The sequence below is a fragment of the Diuraphis noxia genome, unplaced genomic scaffold, assembly GCF_037042655.1.
Source record: "Diuraphis noxia isolate RWA-SAM2 unplaced genomic scaffold, SU_Dnox_SAM2 contig0004, whole genome shotgun sequence".
In the NCBI taxonomy this organism is placed as follows: Eukaryota; Metazoa; Arthropoda; class Insecta; order Hemiptera; family Aphididae; genus Diuraphis; species Diuraphis noxia.
Window position 1 is genome coordinate 41,774,080 of NW_028301714.1, and position 18,343 is coordinate 41,792,422.

The following is an 18,343-nucleotide window of genomic DNA, read 5'->3' on the forward strand; positions in this document are numbered from 1 at the left end:
TGTTTTTATATTTAGCTGTAAATAGGGAATTCTTATTAATTGATTTTTATATTATTTTGTTGTTATTAAAAAATGAATTACTGTAGAAACTTGAAATTTTCAGCAAATATTTATATCATTATCCTTCATACGACCATACAAAGGTAAAATTTTTCCTTCAAACTATTTTCACTCTTTTTGCGATATTTATATCCATGAGACATTTTTTAATTAATTTTATTTTTCAGTAAGAAATTCATATAAGTTTCTCTTTTCATAGCCAACATTTAATAAATTAGAATATTATGGGTGTTTATCCTGTTATCATAAGCAATCTGTATATTATTAGTAAGTAATATTAACTCCCTACCTTGATCACAAGCTATGCTTAAAGTTTAAATAGTAAAAAAAAGTACTTCCAAAGTTTTTCTACCTTTATAAAAAAAAAATACCAGAACGTTACACTATTAATAGTCATAAGATATTTTTCTTTTTAATTATTTAATTTGATCATTTTTAGGACACGTCTCCTATACATACACACTAGCTTCGCCAAGGAAAGTAGTACAAGTCTGCAAAAGGGACAATCACAGTTGTATATACAGTGAAACCTCTAAATACCGGATACTCTCAGTTGTCGTAACTTTGATAGTTATTTAGAGGTGCCCGCTATTCAGAGGGGAGGGGGAGGATAAATTCTCGAAAATAACTCAGAGAAATTAATAATGATATATTTACAAAATATTTTATTATTTATATAATATTTATAATCAATGATAGTTCTATATTTTTATTATTTTAATGCAAATATTAATTGTACATATTATTATTTAAAATTATAAGAAAAATTCAGTTACTTTAACTTGTTTAGACCTTGATGCCTAGTGATTTAGTGTATCAAGGCATTTTCTAATTCAACTGCTTCCGAGAATATGTTTACGAATACGTTCGTATGTAATGGAATACACAATAACTAAATACGAGTAGGAAAAGGTAATGAAGGCTACTTCACACAACAAAAAAATAAATAGAAAAATATAGATATTTATAAAGGCATTCCACTATTATTCTATATTTTAGAATTGTCAAAATCAAAATTAAATTACCATAAAAGTGTCCGATTTTTAGGGATTTTCCTGTTAAATAATAGTGAAAATGTCCCCGTTCCCAAAAAAAATTCCGCTATTTAGAAGTGTCCGTTAATGGAAGTTTCACTGTATATTGTTAATAAATTATGCCGCATGTGGAAGAAGCAATGTGCTAACAGTTCAGCATAGGTACAACATAGTCACTTGAAAAAAAGGATACCTGCATGGCTACATTTACGCAACATGTTGTGTTCGTCTTAAAAAAAAGTAGTCGTCTTACAAATGTAAATAGTATATAATATATATATATATAATCTAAATAAATATAGTAATACATTTTTTTAAGCCTTAGATTAGGTGCATTCTGCATTAGCACTGACTGACCCCCATTTGTGGGCGCCTCAATTAATATGTTATTGTGTAGATTGTAGATAGCTTTGTTTTTCATTTGATGTTAGACTAAAGTTTTACCTGAAACTAATTGATAATCATCATCTAGTAAGTATCTAAAGCTATTCACTTTCTGTCAGAGTAGTTATTTATTGTTACACAAAAGGTTTTCGATCACAAAACATGTTTCTTAGTCGTGTCCGTTGTTTATTCGATAATGGGTTGAGTTTAAATTTGTCATATGGAAATCTGTCATCAAAAAACATTTGAAATTTTACCCCTTCAATAGCAGAGTTTTGAGCCAAAATCAAATCATCAATTTCTTTAAAAATTAGATCTAGATATTTACATTTACATGATCTCAAACGTTCTTTACATATAATGTCACTGTATTAAAAAAAAAAAACACCATTAACAATAAAAGCAAATATAACTATAAGAATTATTTTAATTACTCACTAGGGTTTTTGAGATTTTTCACAGGACATCTTTGAAATAAATACTGATGGCCAAAATACAGTTATATCACCTAAGTATTGATCAAACATTTAATCGAGGGTGAAAGGTGAATGAAAAAAAAAATGATCAAACATTTGTTAAGAATCTATGCAATTATTTTATTTTAAGAACATTAAATATTACAACTATACATAATAATATTGAAAAATCATTACATAACTAAATTATTAAAAAATTACAATATTGATGAATTATTATCGGAATCTTCATCATCATCATCATCATTAGAAGTCTTATCATTTCCCAGTTGTTGAATAAAATCATTTGATTCTGTTTTGTCTTCATCATCATCATCATCATCATCATCGTCATCACTATCATTTGAGCTATCATTCTAATAATATATAAAAATAATCACCATGAATATACTTAAATTATTTAAAATATTATAGACAAACTTGACAATGAATATATTATACCTGTGACATTATTTCATCTCCTTTAATATCCATGTTTTTCATAATGCCCATAAACAAAGCATCAGTACAACCATTCATGACAATTAGATTTTTCACTTTTAATAGCAGAGCTTCTAAAATACCTCTTATATTTGGTAAACAATTACTCAGGGCATTATCTTTTATCACCTAAAATCAATAAAATTATAATAAAAATATGTTGGCATTGATAAATTTAATATTGTGTTTGGTGTAAAATCTAACTTTTGTATAATTGCAAATATTTTGTATGTATCTTGTGATAACTTGAAGATTTTTTAAAACTTTCGATACTTCTTTAGTACGAACTTTAAATAAATTTTGACAAATGGTCATTCCTTCAGCTAAGAACAGTTTTAATAATAATATAGAACCCTGAAATTTAAACAATAATTAATAAAAAATAAATAATGTTATTCATTATTAGGTGCATTACTTTGACAAATATAAGAAGATTATCTCTTGAATCTTGTTTTTTTATTGTTTGTACTATTTTTTCCATTACATAAATAGCTGACTGCCAAACAATCAGGCGGTCTAGCTCACTTTCAGCAGTTTTCAAGTCATTTTTAACTGAATCCAACAAAGAGTTGAGTATAACTTTGATTAAAATCTTAAAGTTTGTTCTAAATAAAAATAAATGTTATTTAGGATAATGAATTTGTTTTTAATTATATCAACTTACTTTTTAATTGTTGGCAATGTTTTTAGTTTATCAGTCTTTGTTTCTATTACTAAGACTTCTTCTTCTAACCAATCAACTATTTCAACCAACTTTTTTAGTTTATCAGTATGACATTGCAAATAGATCTCAAGTAAAAATTTAATTTGATCATTGTATTTTGAACCATTTTCTTCTATGCCATTCATTGAGTACCATTGCCGAGTTAAAAAATTCCAACAAGTATCTCCTGGAAAAATGAATATAATAATAAAAAAAAATAGGTCTAATATGAGATCTAATATTATTAATTACTTAAAATAATATCGTTCTCTGGTTCATCTGCAAAATTTTTCAAAATTTGTATGATATTGACTAAGCTAACAGCAGCATCTAAATGAAGTACAACACCCTGAAACTCTTTTAGATACTTAATTTTATCAGAGATTAATCCCTTTTTGCAAAATGGGCGTTTAAATTGTGTACTCTGGCTACTCAAGTCGGTTCTATTTGTTATTTTCTTCAAGGCATCTAAAATAATTTTGGAATACAATTATATGCACAAATTAAAAAACAGAATCATTAGTTTTTTTTTAAAATTAAATACAGTGACTTAATGGTTTAAAATTATGTAACACTAAATAATTTACAAATATGATAAACTTGTTTTGAATTACAAGGCCAAAATCACAATTAATTTCTAGTAGTGAATATGTATATAATGTAAAATGTAAACATTAATACACATGATTAATACTCAACTTTTTAAACTTTTTAGGTGTATTAGACTAGAGTCAGTAAGCAAAGGCAGCAATTACTTATCATACTCTTTACTTGCTCCATTTGTAAATTTGAAAAACCATTATTTTAAAAAGGTTAAATTACGTAAGTACTAAAATAGAATAAAAAAATGTATGAAAAGTGTGGTAAATTATAACGTACATGCTATGCGTAAACAAATTCAAAATTGCTCAATCCCAAAGGCCATTACTTTGAAAATAAGTCTGAGCAACAAATTCTTTTTTTGCACAATACCTGACAACCCCCTAACTGGACACTCCCTTTCCTCACATTTTGACGTCTTATATTTGTAATCACATTTACTTATTAATTATTATATTATCTTGTATATAGATTGTAAATTTCTTTTATGATAAAAAAATACACATGTACTTCTAAATGTGTTTTAGTGTTAACTGAATAATCTGTTTTTATTTTATCTTCTTTATCTAAATTGTCTATTAATATTATTAGTAAATCAACTTACTTTTAAAAAGATCATCTGTATTGGATGATTCAAAATCATTCCATTGGAATAATATCACTAGAGATTTCAGGATTAACTCGACACAATGTTTAATATCATAAGACTCTGGCATAAACATTCCAGGGGCATCTAGTATATTGTCATTTGCCATCAATAAATTCTGATGAAAAATTTTTTTAACCATTAATTTTTATATTATATATAACTTTAATTACTTACCTTAAAAAACTCTGAAATAATTTCTAAATCAGTAAACAAGTATGGAAGAAGTTTAATAAAGTTTTTGATTATGGTTTTAGTAGGTACTAAAGAAACACTACTAAATCCGATGGTATCATTGGATTTAGTTTTAACCAGTGGACTAATTTTTTTGTTTTTAAAAACAATATGCTCCAACTTTAGTAACACATCTTCCATTAAATAACGTAACTCCGAAGGACCTAATTCAGGTGTAAACTCTTCATTCTATAAATAAATTAAGTAAAAGTATAATAATCCTGAATAATAGATAACTAGGTAAAAAAATAAAAACTATATTTCACATATAATGTTCACAACTATATTGTACATAAATTTGGAGTCTTAAATATCGGATTTTAAATAGAGCACAATAAATATATAAGATGATTATTAAGTTTACCAAGTACCGATTATGCTGTCTATTTTTATAATACATTTTGAGTTTTTCAAACTTCTACTTGTGTTTGATATAATATGTATAGTTAAAAACAATATTGCACAGTAAATGCCATCTTTAAAAGAACGCCATACCTACATGCAGAGACGGATTTACACAATTGCTGCCCCAAGACAATTTTTTTTTTGCTGCCCCATTACGACTTAGTAAAAAAACAAAATAACAAAATATATAATCTATGGTTAGTATTTAGATAATAGATAATATACGTTCCGGCAGTCGTTCGTATTTACATGGACGTTTATTGTTATGTATCAGTATTATAAAATAATGAAGAAATTATATTAACAAGAATATTATGTTATACAAATATTAAACATTTTCATATTCCATCCTTCAAAGTAATCACCGTACATAAGAAAATCAAAAAGAAACTTAAAGTATATTTTCAATAAAATATTGGCCTAAAATTGCCACCCTAGGCAACTGCCTACTTTGCCTGACGCTAAATCCGCCACTGCCTACATGTGTCATCTCCGTCTTACAAGTACGTAACATATCAAATTCACGTTCAGCAAATAACGTTTAGCTCCGTCAGTTAAAAAATTTAAAGGAATTAACTTCTTTTAAAATTCAAAGGTAAAAATATTATTAGAAATTGTATGTTGAATTTTTACGATAGTTCAATTTTTTGGCAAGTATGGTGTCTCCTCAATGTATGAAAATTTTGTTTTTTAGTCACGCCTGTGGCTCTTGGTTTTTACCCCCGCAAAACAGTTTATTCTGTTTTACATTTGTAAGACGGAACAAAACATACTAGTGTTGTGTCCTCTTAACATACAATTGCAGCCGTTAAAGATATAACAGTATTATATTTATATTATCCAATATATAACAATGTAACATTGTCTTTATATATAATATGATATTGTAATCATGGAACAGTAATTAACTATCAAAATAAATGGCATAATGTGGATACTTGATGATACACTTAATAATCATATACTATATTTATTACATTATATTCAAAATATGATCAATATCAGGAGGCGACAGTTAGATAACGTCAATCAATTCAGCTAAACAAAGTACATAGTCCAGTGCATAAATTTGCTGCTCAGACAATGCTCAGTATTGATCTCATTCTGAATGGTGTAGTAACACAATAAGTAGTAATATAGTGTAGGTTAACTGATATTTTTTTCAAATAAATTACTTTACCTATTTAAATTTAATAGCTTTTTTTAACATACATACTCAAAATTGTTTCTTTTAACAAACCTGTTCAGGGTCAGGATTGACGACAAACTTTTGTGTCAGTATAAGCCAAGTATCAATATCAAGTTCACGAAAATAATTTTGATAAATACTAAGATCCACTTCATTTTCCAAAAAATCATCATTATCATCTTCTATTAAATTAGTAACATTAAAATTTGATGAATTGGTTGATTCAAGAGAAACATTTTTTTTTTCTTTTACTGCTTTCTTTCCTTTTCCATTAGTATTTTTCTTCTTTGATTTTAATGACTTTCTAAACAAATTATTATTTTTGAACCAAATTATTAATAACTTATATATGTATTTATGTTTTTACATTACTTTTTATTCTTATTGAAGTTTGGCTTTTCTACATTTAATCCATAATAACACAATGGTGGAATATATTCTGGTTCGTACATCACTGATAAACATTTTTTTATAGTTTTAATCAAATATATTATAGTTCTCAATCTAATGAGTACCTTTAAAAAAATTAATAATTAATTTTCATAATCAAATTTATATTTATATTTACTTACTTTATCTCCATTTTTTTGTTTAATCAAATAAGAAAAACAATTAATGACTTCATGAAACCAATTAACAGCATCAAAAAGTGTATGAATTACTACACTTTGTTGTTCTGGAGATAACATTTCAAATTCATCAATGGTTTTACTAGTAGGCATTACAAGTGGACATCCCAATAATGCGTCAATTTCGGTTAAATCTTCACGTTCCAAACCTCTGACTAAACGAAACATTGATGTTAAAGCGTTTGAATGACAGCTTTGTAATCCCATAACTATTGCACTATCATTTTTCTTAATTTCACTAATGACTTTAGGACATAAATTGACAGCAATAATCTCATCAAGTTCTTTGTCAAGACAAAATGTTAAAGAACAATCTACCAAACAGTTCCTATTAAATTAAATGTAAAATTAGCTCAATACAATTATTTTATATATATCCAATAGTGAAATAACAACTCTTTAAAATACATTTGTAAATAACAAATACACAATTTAAACCTACATACACTAAACTAAAGATTTGTATTATATGTGCATAGTGTATCCCAAAAGTCTTGTATATCCTTTGACATTTCCATTGAAAATCAATATATTTAAATGCAAATTTTTTACAGTAATTAATCAATATCTAATTATTAGTGAAACTTTACGACATTATGCTTTAAAGATAATGCATTTTTTTTCTAATAATCTGTTGATATAACATTGTATGATGGTTTTTGATGATTTGAATGGGTACTCAATTTCATAGCTTTACATATTTTCTGCAACTTTATGTAATCATATTGATTTAATTATGAACTGAGAACGTAATAAATCATTTTTTTAGTGTAAAACAAAATAGGTAAGAAATAAACTGGTATAAAAAAAAGAAAGCAAGATTGATTAAATGATAAGATTTGTGGTTTACTAACATAACCTATTATTCTTACAGTCAATAACTTTATTTTATTTAAATTTGATTTTGATTCTCACTTAATTATATATGTATATATTAGTGATGAGTTGAACTGTTCGAATTTTTGAAAATCGAACCGAATTATCAATAATCAACTATCAACTATTAAACTTGAAAATATTTGTTGAATTAGACTTTGAACTTGATAGCCACAATAATTCAAAGACCAAATATTTAAACAATTCAAGTTTAAAAATAAAAAAAAAATTGATAATGATTATTTAGAAATAATTACTATATAATAATTAATGATATTTTACATATACTTTGAAAATGAATAGTAAAATATATGTTGAGTTCGAATTCAACGTAAACTGATTCTAGGTAAAAAATATAAAGGTTCAGTTCAGGTTCGAAAAAATTTAAAGTTTGGTTCAATTTAATAAATCAGGATTCAACCCATAATTAATATGTATATATATAGTGTTTCAATAAAAATGATGAATATATGTGATATTATATTTGAATTAATAAAAGTAATAATTTAATTCTTATTCCATTTAATTAGAATTTAAATACTAATTGTTGTAAAAAAATTTAAATATATTGACTAGTTACACATAATATAGGACTTCTGGGACATACTCTAGAATATACACATTAATTTGAATAATTTTATCTGATAAAATTAATGTCTACATTTTATATTATATTTTATTTATACATAACATGTTGTACAAAATTAATACTTACTCATTATTAAAATCGTTAGCAGCAATTAAAAAACTATACTGAAAATTCTTTTTCATAACTGAAGATACAGCATACTAAAGAAACAATCACCATTTAGTAATAAATCATTTTAGAATGAAATTTAAATTGCTTCAATACGAACAAAAATGAATTACCTACCATAAACGTTTTATCAAGGGGAAGTCCATGAAATAGCATAAGTGAAAATTGGTCAAAAAACAAAATTTGAGAGTCTGTATCTGATTGGGTTCTGGTAACTAATAATTCTGAAAATAGCATGATGGTATTGAAATTTAAAATTAAATTTATTTATTTTAATAAATTACCTATAAGGGAATAAGCTTCTTTTGCTTTTTTAGTAAGTAAAATATCATCGTTGGACTTATCAATAGAGATACTTTCTTCATCAGAAGTCAATAGAACTATGTGTTTTATCAACATAACTGCACCGATGATTCCAACTCTTTGAGATCTGAAGTAAAAATTAAAAAGGAAATGATTTTCATCAAAAATAAAAATGAGGAAGATGGAAAATTCCATTTACACAATATTAAGGGAACAAAGTTCTTTTTGTACAAATATATTTATCTCATCTTGGAACACTGAACAGTTATTAATGCCATCAGGACCTTCAGAATAGGCAATTTTACACAACATATCTAAGACTTGAGCTATGTCTTTTGTGGAAAAATCATGAACTTTATTCATGAAAACATACTGTACAAAAGATAAAATACAAATTAGTAATTATATTAATTCTATTTAGACTAATATTAAATTACCATCAAACGAGTAGCTAAAGGTTGAACTTTGTCAATCCTTTTTTCAGTTAATTCAGTTAGTATGTTTAATACATTTTCAATAGTAGACTTGTTTCCTGTACCCAACAAAACAAGAAGTTCGTCCACAATCCATTTACACCAACATTGATCAATATTATTGAAACAGTTACTGAAAATGTAAATAGTTAATTACCCGAAAATTAAAAAATCTGTTAATGTATTAACTTCTTTTTAAGTACTTACACTATCATGCTAGATACAACTTCAATTGAAACATAGTCAGTAGCTTTAAGAAGATTGGAAAATAAATCAATAAACATTTCAAAATATTGTTTGAATACCTTCATTAAAAAATATAAAAAACAATACATTCAAATTATAATCTTTAACTTTTTATTTTTTTATAATAATATAAAATATTATAAACTCATTAATAACCAACCGGAGTAAATGTTTGAAAAGTCTTCACCATAATTTCTGAACGAATAAATCCATTTTTTAAACGTTCTTTAAAAATAGCCAATACAGAACTTTTTAATGAATGGACATTAAAAGATGCAGAATATGCCAAAAACATGATAACAACATCTAATGGTCTAAAATATAATTAAACAATGTTAATTCAAAAGCTAATTTATCAGATTAAAAATAGTTTATATTAATTAATTTACATATGTTCTATGTGGGATTGTATTTGACTAATTGTCTTCATCCAAACTTCCAATAATAATTTGCATGACAAAAACCTATCATGAATACAGTTGAAAATTATAAGTTGTATGCTTGACAAATGATCAGTAGTTGAATTTTGAGAAATGCTGTCTGGTGTTGAAAATGCAAGTTCTGACCTTAAACCATTCACAATCTGAAATTTAAATTGTAAAAATTAAACTGAGTTAGTTATATTTGATAGTTTAACATAACTCTATAAATTAAATACTTACTTTTTCAGCTACAGCACGATCATATACTTTAATCAAAAATTTAACCAGTGCTGGTAGTATATCTGGTGGAGTATGATGGATTACAGGTATCATATCCATTTGAATTAATGATAATTCATCTTTGCTGATGTTCAATTGATTAATAGTTTCCAAAATAGTAGCCATTAATTCTTTATCATTTCTAAGGAGCTTACTAAAACATAAAAACAAAACATTAAAATTACTATTAGACTCAGTGATTTATCACTCATACCATAACTCTTCAAGTGCATCATGATCCTCACTATCTAGCACTATATCTGGAATTGATAAAATAAGTTCCCTTTTTATGTCGATATCAGACATAACATACAGACTGTCAAATAATTTATTGCAAGTTTTTCTCAAATCTAAGACAGTATATAGATACTTAAATGGTCTTATCAATAATCGTACCCATTTTTGTACTGGTAAAATAGAATCATCCCTAAAATTAAAAATACAAATGAAACTATTAGATATTGATAATTAATTAAATAAAAAATAATAAATTAGCTAAGGTATCTTACGTTGTATCTTCTAAATTTATTTCTGCCATTTTGTCAAACAAAAAATCAATCATATTTGATTGAAGTTGAGGCACTTGAAGTAAAAGACGAGCTAAAGTATCTCTTTGTTGTTGAAATTTATTTTCTGGAATAGTCTAAATATAAAATACATAGATATTGTTTGAATTTATAATTCTAAAGTTGTATCCCAAAGCTTACTTTATATGGTGAAAGAGCTACTTTAAGATTTATTTTATCGTTGTGATATGCTTCAAACTCTTTAAAAAATTTATTTGCAACGTCAATTTCACCAATTTCTTCAGAATCGTTAGATAGTTTGGAGTTAATATTTTGCAGGAATTCATACTCTTTAACGGCTGAAAAGAAATTAATAATCATTTGAAACAATGTGTTTCATATTAAACTGTATGTTCTATAGATATATAGTTTGTAATTTACTTACACAATATATTTTGATCACATTTTAAATGTAAGCCACAGCTCATGAATGTTTGTTTTAAATATGAATAAACATCATCACTGTCATTAAACAAAGGTTGTGAACAATCCGTCGTATTGTCAACACTATTATCATCCATAGAATTTATATTATTTACAACAGGAAAATGGTCAAATTCCTCCAGCATTGATGGCGATTCCGGCGATTGACCTTCCAAACTTGTGTTAGTGTATGTAATAGACGTACTTGGTGTACTACCATTTAAAGAAGAATTTGTAGATTTTTTGTGCAACTGAGAAGATGCATTTTCGACTACAGTTTTTGGAAACTTTCTTTTATACATAGTTATTTATAATGTAGTAAACAAAACTAGGTTTGGATTAGTAACAAATGTTGGTACAAAAAGAATACAACTTTACTTTAAAAGCATAAATAATTCACCATCATAAAATATCACAGATCGATTGAATTCATTATAATTAAATGTATTGTATAAAATGTATAACTTAACAGTAAATACAAATAAAATGAACAAAAAATCAAAATTTGAAATTATTGTGTTAATTGTACTTTTTCGCGTATCCACTGGCCAGTGGTCAGTCGTGGTTCTAATTGTAGTGATCAATATGTAGTATTTTGATACAGTCAAGACAAAATAAATCTTAAAACGGTATGAAAATTAGTATAAACCGTAGTCTGTAATACGAATTTAGATTTTAGATAAAATTAAAGAAACATTACTTAGACATTTTCGAGTTTAACTTAAAATGATAACATGAAAATGGCGGGTTTTCATTGTTGCATTCCTAATATTGATTATAAATAGAGATAAGAAGATAAAACCACGGTTAGATCACAGAATAGGCGATTAATAATAATAATAATAATTTCACCTATTCTGTGGTTAGATAAGGTACCACGATGTTTATTCACAGACTTCTACACATCCATATAGATTATATATATATATGGCCGTGGACTTCTATAATAAGTATGGAAGTCTGTGTGTTTATTATATTATATTATCAAAACATTCAAAACTAATAGTAAACTACAAACGCTGTAGTACTGGCTAGAAAGTTTTGTAGAATCACTAAGATCTGACAAATCCTCAATTATAAATATTTAATGTTTTCATAATCGCTGATTTTATTTTATATGAAATTCAGAACTTTGTTCTATTGACTACCTATAGTACTTGGATCAAAATAGTCCTAACTCTCAATATTGTCCAATAAATTATGATATCTGTTTTATTCATGTTAAAATAAAACATATTAATCGAAAAAAGATTGCATTACTCAAGTCCTGGATATAACATAATTTGTGTTAAACTAAATTCTTAATAATTATTATAATTTAATATTCACCAACTACGATACAAATAGATCACAACTTACCAAAAAATATATTCTTGGTTAATAATTTACTGTAGGGGTCAGTTCTTAAAGGGTAATTACTTTTGAAATTAAATAAATGAGGTGCCCCCACAGATAAATTATACTATGTATGATTTATAGTAGCCTCAATATTCAATTTTGTGGGTTGACACTGGTAGAGAATAGTATACAGTTGGGATGCTTGGGAGGTAAAATAGAAAATTTCCAACAATTAACAAAATTATAGTGGAGGGTATTGACTGAAAATTAGTTGTGACAAAATATTAATTCGAACCTTACTTTGAGTACATTTAAAAAAAACACCAAGGATCAATGTAAGACTAGAATTATCTATTTAGAATCTCATTACTCTAGGATCAAATTATCAGATGAATGTTTTAAGTCAAACATTGTAGCGATATGCTTGATATCGAGTCATGAGTAACTGCAATAAATTCATTGAGTTCTATCTTCAATTTCAGTTGACCATACTTTTTATTGTGAAATATACATAGTATATAATAAATATATTAATCAGATCCCTCAATAAATGTGTAGAACAATAGTATTATTTTACACAATAATTTTGTATTCCTCAAGTTTCCGTTTTTTACTCATAATTAACTTATTGTAACTAAAATATAATTATATTTATACATTTAATGACTATTATATTTACATTTTAATAGTTTCATTATGTATTATACTTGAGCCCTACATAAGAGCTATATGGCACAAATTTTAATAAAAAATATAAGCGTACATTAAAAAATCAGTATTTATCATTTATTTCTTTTTTTTCTTTTTATCTGGAGGTTGTACAAATTTATACACTTTTTTATCACCTTTATTCATATTATTGAATTTTCCCAAACCACCACCACCATGTCGTTTTCGTGGTCGAACTGCTTTTGCATTTAGTTCTACAGCTGGAGGTGTAGTAAATCCAAATGAAGCTGCAACTTTTGTAATATCCAAAGTTCCAACATCAAATATTTGTTTAAGATGGTGTGAATCATAAGCACGGACATATGATTTAAATGCTTCTTTTGCAGAGATATGCAAGAAATAATTTTTAGCTATGAGTTTTTCAAGTTGTAGTTGTATATCTGATATTTTATTCCATGAAAAATCAAATTCATTTAATGGTACTTTCGCTTTTTTTAAATATTGTAGGAATCCTAATTCTTCAGGACGCAAAATTAATAAAGCGTGTCCACTACTACCTTCACCTCGAGCGGTACGCCCTACACGGTGAATATATTCCTAACAATGTATAATAACAATTAAACAATTTGTTTATTATTAGTATTATTTCAAGTAAATATACACACTTTGGGATCATCAGGGGGATCATATTGAACAATCCAATCAACTAATGGAATATCTAATCCCCTGGCTGCAACATCAGTACACAATAATATGCCAGTTTCCGCATTACAAAACTGAAAAAAAGTAGTGGTCCGCCTTTCTTGTTTTTGTTTACCCTATATCACAACCAGATAAAGTAACTACAAACACAATTATAAATTGAATACAATATCTTACGTGTATGCACATAACAGGCAAATCTATGTAGTTTAATAGCTCATGAAAATATTTTACTGCCAAACACGAGCTAAAGAACACCATGACTTTTTTCTTTCTGTTTTTTTTCAAAAATGTAAACAACAGTAAGAATCGTTTTTCAGATGGACATACAACATATCCTTGTTCTAAACCGTCAACTGTAGCTTCATCTTTACTGTCATCCACTCCAATATAAATTGGTTCTTTCTTTAATGCAAATGTAGTCAATGCATCGGTTTTAGGTGTTTTAGTGGCACTAAATAGCATTGTTTGTCTTCGTTCTAAACACATTTCGATTATTAATTATTATAAATAAATACCTATAAAATATAAATCAATATTTGATTATAAAAACTCACTTGGTAATAAATTTATTATTTGTTTTATTTCTTCCTCAAATCCGATATCCAAAATACGATCAGCTTCATCAATAATGAGACATTGAAGATTTTTGTAAAGAAAATCAGGTGAATTTTGTAAGTGATCTAATAATCTTCCAGGGGTGGCAACAACTATATTTATACCTGTAAATAAAAATAAGATTTTTCATGAATGAAGTTTGAATATTATAATTGATGTTAATTTATATTTTAATATTAAAAAAGTTATTAAAACATATATCAGGTATTTAAAAATTAAACATAGGTATAAAATTACAGATCTAGTTTGCGACCAAAAACCTCCTAAATTGATGATTGTATCAAATGTATCAGATATAAGGAGTATAAGGGGCAAAAACCCCACACATCTTTGCTTCTTTTAAAATTTCCCGAGTATTTAAGCACTTCCCCCTTAATATTTTAGGATGAATTGAGCTCATTAACATAGATAATATATAATTAATCACTCTTAACAGTGTTTATATGTTCATATTAAAACTAAAAACACAATGTTACGATGAACCCAAAATGGCTGTTTCATATGGGTCAAAGAAAGTAAATAGTGAGATGACATTGTTTTAAATAAGTCGATCAAAGTGAGAAATCTATGAGTTTAGAGAATCCACAAAAAGTTGCTTTTTTCATAAAATTTTTATCTATTGTTAAAATAATAAAAATTTACCTTTGGACAGTTTTGTAGCTTCAGTTTGTCTATTTGCACCTCCCATCATGAGGCCATAGGTATGATGATGATGTTTCATCAATTCTTTTAATACACCGTATGTCTGCATTGATAATTCTCTAGTAGGAGATATAATTATACAACCAGTACCATTCCTGGGCATGAACTTAAGCTTATAAATCAATTCTACAGCGGGTATTAAAAAGGCCAATGTTTTTCCACTGCCAGTTTTAGCAGCTCCAACTAAATCTCGTCCCTCCAACAAAGGAGGTATAGTTTTTGCTTGAATTTCAGTCATAACTGTAAATCCCATGTCTGCTATACCCTTTAATGTATTTTCACATACATGACCTTCTAGACTGGAAAATTTTCTATCTTCAGCCATTATTTTCAACTCCAGGCTGGGACCTGGCAATGCTGTAAGTGAAAAAATTATAAAAATTACTTAGTATTAAACTACATTATTTAAAAAATTACTTGTGTCGTCACTCATTTTGTCAATTCAATAAAACCATTTAAAAACAAAAGTCAAAAATATAATTATTAATTATTCAGAAGTATGAACTATGAAATATTGACTATTGAGGTATGAAATTTATAACTATGGTAGTATGGTCTATGAAGTAATGAAGTCAGAACTATGAAGTAATTACTGACTTAAAAAGATTAGTTTTAGGTTAAGTGTACTAACTACAAATCACACATGAAGCATGGTATAAATAAGTGGTTACACCGGTAGAATATTCCGTTCACTGGTTACGATCACGATACGATTACAATTATTGGTTATGTTCACGATTAAAGTATAAACATGTTTGATAGCAATCATGATTATGATATTTACCATTACCAGAAATTTAAACAAATATCCATTTTTCGAATTCCAAGTGCCGACAACGAATTTAAGATGAGTGGAAAAGAAGCTGCTTCAGCTCCAGAAAAAAAGAAAAAGGAGAGTATTTTAGATTTAACAAGGTTAGTGGAGCATAAATAAAATTTAATTGCATGAATATTTCTATTTATGTAACGAAATTATGGTATATTTTTTGCGTTTTTAGGTACTTGGAAAAAGCAATTAGGGTTAAGTTTTCTGGAGGTCGAGAAGTATCTGGTATTTTGAAAGGATTTGATCCATTAGTAAATCTCGTATTGGATAATACTCTAGAGTATTTACGAGATCCTGATGAACCTATGAAACTAACGGAAGATACAAGAACATTAGGTTTGGTTGTATGTCGAGGCACATCAATCGTACTAATTTGTCCTGTTGATGGTATGGAAGCAATTGCCAATCCTTTTGTGCAACAAGACTAGATGTTTAAACTATATTTAATGATTAACTAATAATAATTATATAGCTAGGTTTTTTGAGCATTCATCAAGTGTTCATGGAACTTAGCCTTTAGTTTAAGCCCTTTTGTTTGATCGATTTCCATCATGTTTTTCTAAATTTAATTTTTTATATTACAAATAAAAATATCAATGAAAGATACATAACAATAAACTTAAATATTTTATTTCTGTAAATTAAATATAAACTCATCTTTAAAAACACTGTTTATACCATTCATTAATTTTTAAACCTAAACAATAAATAGGTGTCTTATATTATATGAATATCTGTTTATTTAAAAATTCAACTTTTCGTTCATTAATTAATAATATGTTAATTGTACATACAATGGATCATGATTATGTATAGAAAAATAAACAGTTTTGTATGATATCAAGTAATTATTAATTAACCGTGTAATTTATTTTATTGTGATGTCTTAGAGGATGGATTTATCTTATTCAGCATGTTGTCTTGTGGAACAGAGTATACATGGTTTTAGTTAATAATGTAATACAATGTTTTCTCAAGGCTATAAGTAAATACATGCACAATTTCTTTGTCTATACTTCATAGACATTTTATTAGACAATTTAAATTTTGACTATGTTCGTTGTTCAACAAAACAGTTTAAAAAATTTAGTCATTTATTAATTATTATTAATTATTTTTCAAAATATTTATATTAAGAGGATATTACACCGGCATGTCTTGTCTACGTCTTACAAATGTAGGTACAACATAGTAAAAACTGTTTTGCTTGGAATAGAATTACTCAAGCTATAATGTTTGTTAAGATATTTATATTATACATTGATATTTGATATTTGATACTAAACAACAGACAAAAATAAAATCTATTCACAGTTGTATGGTAAATTGTTTGACTTAAAAGTTAAAAATTAATAATAATATATGATAAAAATATTATATTATATTATACTCTTATAATAATTGATAATATAATTAGTAAGTATTAAATAATATACTATACAATGTTTTAATATATAATACAATTACCACTTTTAAGCTAAGCTTGTTGAAAGGTAGGAAGTTTTAATATACTTTTAATTCAAATAAATTATGTATGAAAACTAATTAATTTGATTTAAATAATACATTATTTAAACAAATGTTAATATTAGTTTGTATGTTTGTATGTATGTACCTATCTATAATAATTCACAAAATTATTTTCCTTCATTGTTTAGATTTTAAAATTCCAATACCTAGCCATATAGTTAATGAATTTTATGCCAAAACTTTTATTTTGTGTAATATGTATACTACTTTAATGTTGTATAAGTATAATCTTTTCCTCTTTTAAATTTGTCTGTTTGCTGAAACTACAACTGTTATGTTCAAACATTGTAGAGTCTTGAGTCTTATAGACTATAAGTTATAGTGGGAAGACGCAATGAGATTGTTTCTAAACATAATGAAATTATGTTTTGTTGTACCCTTAAGAAATTAAGAACATTGTTATAGGTACCTATCTACCGCCCCAGATTACCACGCCATATTGCCATAGATTAGTGTAGTCTATTTTAATATAATCTGTTATATTAAATTATTAGTCGGTACAGTGGAGAGTCTTAGCCCCTGCAAAATAATATTTTCTTAGTAATTATATGTTAAATTCAATATATCAACTTCGATAACCAATCAGTAGGTTTTATATTTATATTTAATATGATAATTTTACGTCCAACGAAAGAATAAATACTTTTGACAATTTTTCGACGCAGCTAAGTCACATACTATATTGTCTAAATAAAAAAAAAAATGAAAGGAAATGTGAGTGCTCGCAGTCAAACGCCTTTTAAGAAGCAAATAGAAATAATAATTTAGCTATA

At 26.4% G+C, this 18,343-nt stretch overlaps 3 protein-coding genes across 4 annotated transcripts; 1 reads left to right on the top strand and 2 right to left on the bottom strand.

The window, feature by feature from the left end:
• Nucleotides 1-1,410: 1,410 nt before the first annotated feature.
• On the bottom strand, nucleotides 1,411-11,903 carry Fancd2 (Fanconi anemia complementation group D2). 2 transcript variants are annotated; one of them, XR_016191751.1, is made up of 26 exons: nucleotides 11,148-11,903; nucleotides 10,904-11,061; nucleotides 10,706-10,839; nucleotides 10,411-10,623; nucleotides 10,158-10,350; nucleotides 9,885-10,078; nucleotides 9,656-9,809; nucleotides 9,457-9,554; nucleotides 9,214-9,382; nucleotides 8,976-9,148; nucleotides 8,758-8,903; nucleotides 8,591-8,697; nucleotides 8,432-8,505; nucleotides 6,784-7,168; nucleotides 6,584-6,726; nucleotides 6,263-6,515; nucleotides 4,561-4,806; nucleotides 4,342-4,501; nucleotides 3,390-3,605; nucleotides 3,099-3,324; nucleotides 2,850-3,039; nucleotides 2,639-2,788; nucleotides 2,396-2,563; nucleotides 2,156-2,310; nucleotides 1,917-1,986; nucleotides 1,411-1,844 (listed from the first exon to the last, which is right to left on the bottom strand). XR_016191751.1 is itself a non-coding variant. In XM_015518290.2 (24 exons), exons 1-24 carry the CDS (start codon nucleotides 11,485-11,487, stop codon nucleotides 2,152-2,154), a joined length of 4,449 nt encoding a protein of 1,482 aa, XP_015373776.2. In that variant the 5' UTR covers nucleotides 11,488-11,903; the 3' UTR covers nucleotides 2,050-2,151. The 2 variants fall into 2 exon arrangements, 1 of the variants encoding a protein (XP_015373776.2); XM_015518290.2 differs by lacking the exons at nucleotides 1,411-1,844; nucleotides 1,917-1,986 and having other exon boundaries at nucleotides 2,050-2,310.
• Nucleotides 11,904-13,287: 1,384 nt separating this feature from the next.
• On the bottom strand, nucleotides 13,288-15,820 carry pit (probable ATP-dependent RNA helicase pitchoune). The gene is made up of 6 exons (XM_089226843.1): nucleotides 15,632-15,820; nucleotides 15,155-15,571; nucleotides 14,452-14,616; nucleotides 14,072-14,373; nucleotides 13,858-14,010; nucleotides 13,288-13,789 (listed from the first exon to the last, which is right to left on the bottom strand). Exons 1-6 carry the CDS (start codon nucleotides 15,645-15,647, stop codon nucleotides 13,310-13,312), a joined length of 1,533 nt encoding a protein of 510 aa, XP_089082969.1. The 5' UTR covers nucleotides 15,648-15,820; the 3' UTR covers nucleotides 13,288-13,309.
• A 150-nt stretch (nucleotides 15,821-15,970) lies between these two features.
• Nucleotides 15,971-16,895, top strand: LSm7 (U6 snRNA-associated Sm-like protein LSm7). Its single transcript, XM_015518270.2, has 2 exons — nucleotides 15,971-16,129; nucleotides 16,213-16,895. The coding sequence occupies exons 1-2, from the start codon at nucleotides 16,062-16,064 to the stop codon at nucleotides 16,466-16,468; spliced, it is 324 nt and encodes a 107-aa protein (XP_015373756.2). The 5' UTR covers nucleotides 15,971-16,061; the 3' UTR covers nucleotides 16,469-16,895.
• Nucleotides 16,896-18,343: the final 1,448 nt, after the last annotated feature.